This window comes from Amblyomma mixtum, chromosome 3 (genome assembly GCF_055824585.1).
Source record: "Amblyomma mixtum isolate Tamu chromosome 3, ASM5582458v1, whole genome shotgun sequence".
NCBI classification, from domain to species: Eukaryota; Metazoa; Arthropoda; class Arachnida; order Ixodida; family Ixodidae; genus Amblyomma; species Amblyomma mixtum.
Genome location: NC_143014.1, coordinates 339,618,227 through 339,628,051, shown reverse-complemented (window position 1 = coordinate 339,628,051; position 9,825 = coordinate 339,618,227). Strand labels below are relative to the sequence as shown.

The 9,825-nt window shown below is 47.1% G+C and overlaps 2 protein-coding genes across 2 annotated transcripts; one reads left to right on the top strand and one right to left on the bottom strand.

Moving 5' to 3' along the window:
- The first annotated feature begins 1,037 nt into the window (after positions 1 to 1,037).
- On the top strand, positions 1,038 to 4,249 carry LOC149356111 (uncharacterized). Its single transcript, XM_089584114.1, has 3 exons — positions 1,038 to 1,573; positions 1,776 to 1,983; positions 2,080 to 4,249. The coding sequence occupies exons 1-3, from the start codon at positions 1,106 to 1,108 to the stop codon at positions 2,466 to 2,468; spliced, it is 1,065 nt and encodes a 354-aa protein (XP_089440240.1). The 5' UTR covers positions 1,038 to 1,105; the 3' UTR covers positions 2,469 to 4,249.
- LOC149356110 (uncharacterized) lies at positions 3,741 to 5,693 on the bottom strand. The gene is made up of 3 exons (XM_089576257.1): positions 5,404 to 5,693; positions 5,052 to 5,317; positions 3,741 to 4,126 (listed from the first exon to the last, which is right to left on the bottom strand). The coding sequence occupies exons 1-3, from the start codon at positions 5,691 to 5,693 to the stop codon at positions 3,741 to 3,743; spliced, it is 942 nt and encodes a 313-aa protein (XP_089432383.1).
- Between the last annotated feature and the right edge of the window lie 4,132 nt (positions 5,694 to 9,825).

Below are 9,825 nucleotides of genomic sequence, written 5' to 3'. Positions count from 1 at the left end.
ACACTCTCGCTGACCCCCTGGCCGCTTCGCGCATTCGCCACGTCGCTAATTTCGTGCAGCGCGGAGTGGAAAGGCGCGCTCACCCTGGCGCGCAGCCGTTCGCAAACTGGCGGGCTTTCCTTTCGCTGCAGGCGCGATGCCGTGAAAGGGCCGATTCCTGGCGTAGTCCGAGCGGCGGCGGTGTTAGTGCACAGTGGCTGACTACGCCGCCTCGCGCGCAAAACTGCCGACAGCAAGATGCAATGGGGCACACAACTTTAGCCCTCCCGTCTGCCGCGAGTGTGGGAATGTAGCGAAGCTGACCGGCTCTGTCTACTTAGGAGGCGAGCTTTGCTTTCTGGCGCCTGGCGTGCGTTGTTTTAGATTAAGTTTCGCCCGGTCGCAATCACTTAGGTTTTCCGAGGCAGCTCGTGGCCTCGCTTGTATATACGCTCCTCTCTATGTTGTTCTTCCTTCCGTCTCTGGAAAAGCGTGGGGCATAAATGCAGTGTTTGTACTCGTACCACGGCTGTGAAAAGCGCCAATCTCTCCTTCAGTTACGCTCATAGCAGGCGGCGGACGCATTAATGGCATATTAATCTCAGTGACAACGGATGACCGGAACATACGGGTGCGGGGGAAGTGTCCCTACGACATTTGCTTCACGCGTGGACTTGCCCAAAGCAGCCCCGCTAGGGGAGATGGGCGGATGGAGAGTTTTAGCTGAGCGTTTTTACGGCCAGCGGAGCGGAGCGGACGAGCGGATACACCAGCGGAGCGTCGAGCGAGAAAAGACTTTTAGCTCGGCGGGTCCGGAACCCGCCCGAGCGGAAAAGATCGGCGCGCTCTGTTGCGCCATCTCGTGGTCAGAATTGGAGCTAGCGTAATATGAATACGCGTCGCGCTTGTTTTTATTGTGCTATAACAGCGGAATGAATGTAATTTTCTTTTGTTTTCTCTATATTAGTTTAAAATAGGGGTGTTTTGGATGCAGTAGAGGAATATTTGTGTTAGAAAAATGTTTGCGACTGCGACGCTACGAAAATGAAGCCAAGTGCTAACCGCCAGGTCAGTTCTTTCGCGCGCTTTTTTAGTTGCTTCTGCTCTGCTTATATCCGTTTCCAAGATGCCGAAAAGCATATTGCAAGATCCGCTACTCCTGTCGAGACTTAAATGGTCCGAGATAGAAGATTTGTTGTGCCTGGAAGTGTTTGGACAGACGCGCCGTGACCCACTTTCCGTACGTGGACTTCTCAACATTGACGCGATGGACAGTGGTGTTTTCAGGACCTATTTTCGTTTTGAAAAGGATGATGTGCGGCGACTAAGGGTGGCCTTGCGCATCCCCGAACACGTGGTAACCCCGCAGAGGGTTTCAGTACCTGGCGACGAGGCTCTGTGCATAACGCTTAGACGGCTGGCTTATCCAAACCGGTTAATGGATCTCGAGGACCTTTTCGGGCGGCACAGTTCGACGATGTCCTCCTTGGCAAATCAAGTCCTCCGGCACATCGACGAATGTTTCTTTCACTTGCTGGATGACGTAAATAATCACAGCTGGCTCAACATCGACACACTGGAGAAATTCTCGCAGGTAAGTGGCTAATACATCATAATTAGGTTTGAAACCTACTCAGGCTAGGAAAAACGGCCGCCTTGGCCGAGATTTGATCCCGATCCTCAGGCACACTAGTCGAGCGCCCTAACCACTGCGCCAGCACGGCGGGGCTGTACATCATAACTAGGATCACAGATCAATTTGTAGAAATTTTGAACCCACTTGTTTGTTCTTTCAGGCCATTCATTCCAAAGGAGCCCCTCTGACGAACTGCTGGGCTTTCATCGATGGCACAGCACGGGCAATTTGCCGACCCTCAAGGGACCAAAAACTTTATTTCAGCGGCCACAAACGATTCCATGCCCTGAAGTATCAAGCCATAATGTGCCCCAATGGAATCATTTGCCAATTGGATGGGTCATATCCCGGCAGTAAACATGATGCTGGTGAGTGAATAACCAACTTCAGCAAAAACAAATGAGCCCAGCTGTCCTAACCAAGTGCTGCTGACTCATATAATACTTTTTTTTTTGCTCTTTCAGGTAACTTTGGGATCAGCAAAGTGTACTCTAAACTGGAAAAGCTTGTTCAAGGGCATGATTACTGCATTTATGGAGACCCTGCCTACCCACTGCGGCCCCTTCTGCTCAAGCCCTATGGCGGTGCATCCTTGACTCCGGAGCAGTGCGAATTTAATAAGGCTATGAGTAGTGTGAGGCAGGCCGTGGAGTGGGGTTTCGGTAAAATTGCAGGGCTGTTTGCTTTTGTAGACTTTAAGAAGAACCAAAAGATGTACCTCCAGAACTTGCCCCGAATCTACAAAGCGAGTGCTCTTCTTGCAAACTGCCATACCTGTTTATACAGTGCCCAGGTATCGCAATATTTCGGACTTGATCCACCAGATCTTGAAGCTTACCTCACTCCTCTGTAGTTCTAGCAAACCAGACATATTCCGAAATCTGAGCTTTTGCAAAACCTTATCCTAAAATACAGTCTAAACGCAAACACTTAGCACAGGAGTCACGTATTTTTATTCAAAAAGTGAAAAATTGCTTGGCTTTGCGCGTTGATCATTTTCTGAAGGCTTTCAAGTAGTTTTTCATGCTCTCTTTCATGGCGAGAGACTTCAAGCTGGTGTTTTTTTTCTTCTAAATCCAGCTTCCGCTCCTCAAGAGCGAGTCGCCGTGCCTCATTTTCCACTTTTGCATTTTCAATTTTCATCTTTTCTTTCTCAATTTCCATCTCCTTCAGGCGTATTTCATATTCGCGCGTCTCACGCATGGTCAGCAGCTGGAGGCCCATATGTTGCAGTCCTCTGCCTCCTGCAAAGACAGGCACAGAAGGCTTTTTTTAAATTTAATTCATACCTCTGCGACAACCTTTGTGAAACTGGACTTTACTGCTTCTTTTAACTTTCTATCTCCTGAATTCCATTCCCCCTTTCTCAGCTTATGCCTTGTGAAAAACTTCTCGAATAAAAAAATAATTCATGTAAGAGCATCTACTAAAGCACAAAAGTCAGCATTGCATTTTTCCACAAAACATAATGAATTGGCATTCCACAACTGAAGCTGACTGATTTTTATGAAATCAGTGTTGAAGTACTAATTTGCACACAAATGGAAAAAAGAAACCATAGCAAGAAGAGTAGAACATTTAGAAATCTCTTTTTTTTCTTTTTTCATTATGACTTTTCAACTATGACTGGATGTTGTTATGCTGTAATTGCCTTGCAATCATGTTCCGAATGTGTATAGCTCTTTTAATGTGTATCTGCAAGTGTTGACATGTCGCTATGCAACATCTAATTCTCTGTTGTTAGCCAATATATAAGCCATGGGCCAAACTTTCTCTTATCTTGTTTTATAAAAAAATTGTGTAAGGGGTTGCAGCTTTTCTTAGGTGTTCTGTCATCACCTTTACCCCAGTCACCTCTTTGTCTGTGTCTGAAAATATGAGAAAAGAAAGAAAGAACAGAGTTTCTCTTGAAATGTCTCTTCAGTGCTAAATGCATAAACACTAAAGGCGGCTTTAAAGCTTGTGTTTTTAGCTCTGTGCACGTCATTCTATCTTGCAGAGTTCAGAAAAAATGTCTCTGGGTGTGTGAGCAAACTATATGGTTGCTTCCTTACTATCCACCAAGACAAGACTACATTTGTGCCGAGGAAAAAGAAACTAATGCCAGTAATCTGTGGTACTGGAATTATTGTAGTTGTTGAACAATGTGCAGGCAATGTGTATAAATTTCCTTGTTAGCTATCCAGAGGTTTTTGACACTGACTACGCATGTGAATGCATAAACATTTCTTGAAATCTCGCCTGTAGTAATGAGAGGCAGGAGTTGTCGCCTAGCTGCAGGCTGGCGCTCTCCTCCTTGGTCCGTTCCATTTGTGGGCTGGGGCTGCGTTCGCCCGGCGGGGATGTGTTGCTGCTCTGGACTAACATTTGCAGAGTGCTGGTTATGCACTTGTCCCTGCACATGTTGCTCATAGCGGTCGCCACCACCACCAGCAGCTGCAGCAGCCGAGGTCTCTGGAGGATCCGGCTCGTACATATTGAGGAGCAGCTGAGCAGCCGGGGATTGTGGTTCTAACGTGTAAAGAAAGGTAGACACAAAAATGTAGCAGCCTTCCTAGGAGCCGCTTTTCATTCGCACAGATAAGTAATGTATATCGTCTGTTAATTCTTACAAACCTCAGTATTTGCATAATTAGTTGAGCCCACATTAAAATAAGCGTTATTATGGTTGCCAATCGTCGCCCTTCGCTCTGCGAACTCCTGACGCTGTGGTTTACTTTCAGTTATTAAGCATGCTAAGTTCCCTCTAAAGGAACCCACGGAACTAAATTACTTATCGGGCTTAAGTCCTTAGGAGTCACCATACAAATCATGCGGTAACCGAAACCCGAAACGAGGCGCAGCGCCTTTTCTTAGGCGGTGGGCTTGCTTTGTTATAAAGTAAGCGAAGCCACTTTCCACAGCCACAGTACGGCAGCCCGCAATCGTGTTTCACGCTTTATAACATGTGAGTACGGCTTTTCATTCCTGCTGCTGCTTCATCGAGAAATGTATTTTTTTTTTATCATTCATCCGAGGCCGGCCGCGCGGCACTGACGATGATCGACTCGGTTTTGAAAGACTGCATAAGCTTTCTCTCATTTCGCGTCAATTGCCTTTTTCTGTTTGTGCTGTTTTATTTACGAGCCATTCTAGACAGCACGCAAACTGAAAAAATCAACGCAGTTTGATTTGCCAATTTTTGCGCGGGTTATTTTTGGAGGCTCGCAGCCAAAGCAAAAAAACAGTAAGGACATCCACAGTAATGATGAGTGAAGTGAGCCCTAAAGACTTTCAGTATGAAAAGCTCAGGCACTCGACTGCTCTGACGAATCGAACGTATTTACAGTGCATAGAATACCCGCAACAATTACCACTCATAAGCGTTTTTATATTTCAGCAGAGAAAATCAAAACCTAGAACATGCAAGGTTAGACACACACATGGTAAGACTTACCATGCGTTGATTCAATTTCGCAACTTCGGTCGGCAGCCACGCTAGGATTACTGCTGCAGCCAGTCGTTTCCTGCACCAAAGTCGCACCTTCCCGTGGACCCGTTAGGGACACGGAAACTGAACACTCAGCTGTTGCGGGCCGTTTTCTGTTCATAATGCCCCCACTTCTTGGGGCTATCCTCGGCTCATAATTGATTGTCCGAACGTAGTCGGAGAGGTCATGGAGTATCTGCTCTTTCTCCGCGTATTGATCTTCAGTACCAGACCTGAATAATGTGAAAACAGCATGCACGTTAATTAACGACTGCCTATCAGTGTGCCCGGCATTTAGTTGTGCAGAAATAAAACTCACTTTTTCAGGTTCTTGGCGTCCTGCTGTCGCCAGTATCCGATTAGTAAATCCACGCGGTCTTTTGCTCCACGCAGAGTAAGTTCGCGGCCCACCGCGTGCTTCACGATGCGCACAACTTCGATCCACTTATGGTCATCTCCAAACGGCCTGGTCGCTGCCACCTCCCGCAAAAGACACAAGTCTTCCTCAGTTGTGAAACATCTCCGCGCTTTCTTAGCTTGTAAACGGGCCTGAGCTGTGGTCGCCGTCGACAACGCAGCAGCGCCGGTGCTTGTGTTGACGGCTGCCATCTTGATTACCCATACACGCCCGCGCGCTCTTACGCACGCTCGCGCGCTGCCCATCGCTCCGCTGGAGAGGGCTTCCCAGCGGGCGTAAGCTTCGCTCCGTAAAAACGCTGGCCGGCCCAGCGATGTGCGCATGCGCAGTGGCGTCCGCGCTCGTCCGCTCCGCTCCGCTGGCCGTAAAAACGCTCAGCTAAAACTCTCTCCTGCTCTGCGCACTTTCGTTGGGTTTTCGTACACCATGCAGATGGAAAGCATTTAGGAGGGGCGGTTATGTCACGTTTATTTATTTATGTATTTATTTTGAAGCCAGGCGGCGCGAGCAGCCGTTCCCTAGTTTGCCGCCGCCTGAGAGCGCTTGCGCATGCTCCGCAGAAATTAAGCCGACTAGCCAAATACTCCCACTAGTCCTTAGGATACACCTCACTTCCGGCATATTTTTTGTCATGCAGCTCGGATGACGATGGCACCTCCTAGCCTTTCATTTCCCCATGGCGGAGACCCTTTTTTTTTTGCTGTTGTGGCATATGTTAAAATTGCTCACGCTGCTGGTCAGCCAAGGTAACTGCAGCGCTGGGCCAATTGATGCGGAAAGAACAGATTACATATTTTGCATATCTTTATTTACACATCGTTCCTGTTACTTTAGTCGAAAAGAAAGAATTATTTTTCAAAATGCACTATATATATATATATATATATATATATATATGCTGATGAACACTCTCAAGATTAGGTTACTTGTAAACATAAATACCCCCGAAAGCAGAAGAATTGACAGCCGTCGCCGTAGCTCAGAGGTAGAGCACCGGACGCGTAATTCGGAGGTCGTGGGTTCGGATCCCACCGGCGGCATGTGGTTGTTTTTTCTTCTGCTTTTCTAATCAATTATCTTTAAGCAATAACATATTCTGTAATATTCTAAATTGATCAACACCACAAACTAAATAAATAAATTATAAAAAAAAATATCCCCTGTGCCCCTTGGTTTCTGTGGCTGTTGGCTTCTGTCATATATATATATAATCGTAGACGCAGCACTGATTTCATGTTTAGCTCTCAGCTCGCATTTCCTGTGAGTCATTCCGTGCTTAGTGGTTCGCACAATGCATTCCATGCGTACTCAGCTCACACAATACGTGAATTATCATTTTGTGCACACTAAGGCTCCGCTATTTAATGCATGCACGGTCTACCTTAAAAGCGTAGATAACTGCAAAAAAAAAAGGTTCAGTATTTATGCAAACATATGAAAACAAACCACAGTCACGTAAGGCCTTCAGTGTCGAAGCTAATACATGCAACACCAATAAATTCATTTAGCGAACAGTTGTATAATCGGTTTCCACGATGCGGTGACTCTTCTACGAACCAAACAACAGTGACTACATCATCGTTCATGGTCCACGGCGCCGAAATGAGTGGCGAAGCCCGAGAAAGCGTACACAACAGTCGAGCACAAAACCAAACGCTGCACCGACATCGCAGGCATATGGAGGAACATGAGGTCAGAGTGACCGACGCCGCAAAGCGTAGAGAGAGAACGCCACTGACGGAGCTTACGAAACAAGCAAAGGCGAGCGGCGGTTGTAACCGCCGAAAATTCAAAAGCGATGGAGAGAGGGAGAGAGACCTTTCCTCCTTTCGGAAACATCTCGCTCTTTATCCGTCCCCCAAATGTAAAGACCCTCCCGCTCGTATTCGGCTTGCCGGCTGAGGCTGCATGCTTCTGCTGCTGCTGCCGTTCAGCGCGCGCGTGCAGACTCCATCGTTCAGGCCGGAACATTTGGAAGATGCGAAAGCGCGCGCAATCGCACAGATAGGCGACAATCAGCAGGCCAAACGTAACGTAACCTAATGAGCAGTTTCACTGCGCTGTTCCACTCGGCAAAAGCGCTCGTTATGAATGCCGAATGCCGGGCGGGCAGTAGGCTGGTGGGGTGTGTACCGGCAAAATTCTTGTGAACAGCGAGGGTAGGCGGGACAAAGAAGAGCTCTCTAAACCCCCCGCCCTACAACCGGTGCACGGGAATAAATGTCGCGCTTGCTCCCAACCCCGATTCCATGAGTTCGCCCACGCTGAAAAACAAGAAAACTTTTTTACGCTATTCTCCAGGCCTACCTACCATGACAGCACCATGCAGATTGAATTTTCGAGAGCCCCGACTCCACAGTCCACCTCGGCATGACTTAAAGGGACCCTGAAATGATTTTGATGGTCGTATTCTAATGCAACAGATCTCTACAGGTGGTCGCTCTAAGTACTACAATCACATTTAAAAGCGCTGCATGGGCTGTTCAATTTACAAATAATGTTTTGTTAAAATGGGGTGTTCCCAACCAATTACGGCAACACCGCTTCCCCGATGATGTGACTCTGCGCTTGTCAAGCTGAGTACCGACCTGTTTCCTTTCTAGCAAGAGGGGGCGAGAAGGGGCAACATTATATCTCGGGTGTTAATGAAGCTGGCTTAGAAATGTTTTTGCGGTGCGCTGAGGAGTGATGGAACACCCATCGCTCGTGCGCTTATCCTAACCTCCGTAAATACCATTTCAGGGCCCCCTTTATTTACAGTGCCTTGCAGGGGTGCAGGCAGGTTTACCGTTACAAAGCAATGGAAGATCTCAGTGGGCTTTACCGATGTCGTTTCGAAATATTGCTGGGCCTACTCCACCAAACCGATCCAGGCTTTGCAGGCCTGTACATGACAATGTAATATTGTAAACTGGCTACATAGAATGTTATTGCTATTGTTATTATTTTAGTGGCAAATGATACAGGGCACATGAGATTCAACGGTGTATTTTCTTTCATGGAGTGTATTTCCTTTTCAATTTGTGCTAGCTATGGCATCGAGACTACCAGAACCGAGGCCCTTATTAAGCAGTTAAGCAGACAGGGAAAGGGAAATGAGGGGCTCGTTATGACACACACAAGAAGGAAACCAAAAGCCACTGAAACCCAGGTGCATAGAGGAATGTTTCTGGCCTTCGGTTCGGATCCCTTGACCGAAGTTAGGAATTGTCCAAGTTAGATGTCGAGTGGTAGCGCTGTTAGCATAGAAGCCCAAACGTTGAGAACATGGCGACTCACGGTGCGGAGCCGCTGCAGTCTGCGAAGGGTAAGGCGAGCTAAGCAATGACGTCATAACTAAAAAGAAAAGAAACAAAATTTTCACGCCATAAAATGTGTTTTTTGGCGGTAAAAATAAATTTTCGAGCGTCTAGGGATCCCTTGTGACACGCGAGACAAGGGCGAAGAAGAGCAGTCTTGTGTTATTTCAGTTTTTTTTATACAGCCATCTACCAACTCCGCCCTACATTACATGGTCCCACCGGCCCACATATCGCACCGCACTCGCCCTCAATTCCACGTCTGCCGTCCTCGTGCACACATCGTCACCTGAGCAGCTTCGTTTTTCTCTTGTACCGCCGCGGACATGAATGGTCTTCCCGACGACATTGTAACAACAGCCTGTCTCGCGAACTTCGCGTGCCGAGGCAACAGCTATTTATCATCATCATAACACATGACTGCAGAGTGTGGCACGTAACACGTTGTATCCACCCTTTATGTAATGCCCTTGACAGGCGGTCTTTAAGGAAGTAAAAATGGAATGAAATGAAACCAGAAAACAAGGGGAGGTACAGGAAAATGAGCAAATGCAAATAATGACCGTGTAGCCGCAGGAAACGTACAAGCAACCATATGCGCGAGGAGACTACCGAGGAAGATTTCAAGAAAACAGGTGACCACATTACACACGGCTCTGTGCGTAACACACAAATAGATATAGCACCTGAGTGCCCGAGATTTTATAAAGGACCATGACATGTGACCCCTAACACTCTCTTCTTTCATCTATAAAGCAATATAAAAATGCAGCAACCCATCAACATAACATCTGAAAAACTCAATATGCGGCATGTACTTGTTGTAATGTTCAGTGCTCAGCAACGCAGGTGCAGAGTAAACTTTGCAAGCAGCATTCCCTTCTGGTTTGAAGGAGGTAGAGTGATAAATTTCTCCACTATTCAAGCGTTCCTCAATATTTAGAGTGATATAAAGCATATATATTGGTCAAATAACTGCCAAGTGCACCTTCATCGTAGCGTCTCTTCGCCACAATCAAATCTC

What these genes read in the sequence shown, in the direction of transcription:
- LOC149356111 (XM_089584114.1), top strand. Translation starts at nt 1,106, where the DNA reads ATGCCGAAAAGCATATTGCAAGATCCGCTACTCCTGTCGAGACTTAAA. An exon ending in CACTGGAGAAATTCTCGCAG is followed by an intron (nt 1,574 to 1,775) that starts GTAAGTGGCTAA and finishes TTGTTCTTTCAG; the next exon opens with GCCATTCATTCCAAAGGAGC. An exon ending in CGGCAGTAAACATGATGCTG is followed by an intron (nt 1,984 to 2,079) that starts GTGAGTGAATAA and finishes TTGCTCTTTCAG; the next exon opens with GTAACTTTGGGATCAGCAAA.
- LOC149356110 (XM_089576257.1), bottom strand. Translation starts at nt 5,693, where the DNA reads ATGGCAGCCGTCAACACAAGCACCGGCGCTGCTGCGTTGTCGACGGCG. An exon ending in GACGCCAAGAACCTGAAAAA is followed by an intron (nt 5,318 to 5,403) that starts GTGAGTTTTATT and finishes CACATTATTCAG; the next exon opens with GTCTGGTACTGAAGATCAAT. An exon ending in CGAAATTGAATCAACGCATG is followed by an intron (nt 4,127 to 5,051) that starts GTAAGTCTTACC and finishes TTTACACGTTAG; the next exon opens with AACCACAATCCCCGGCTGCT.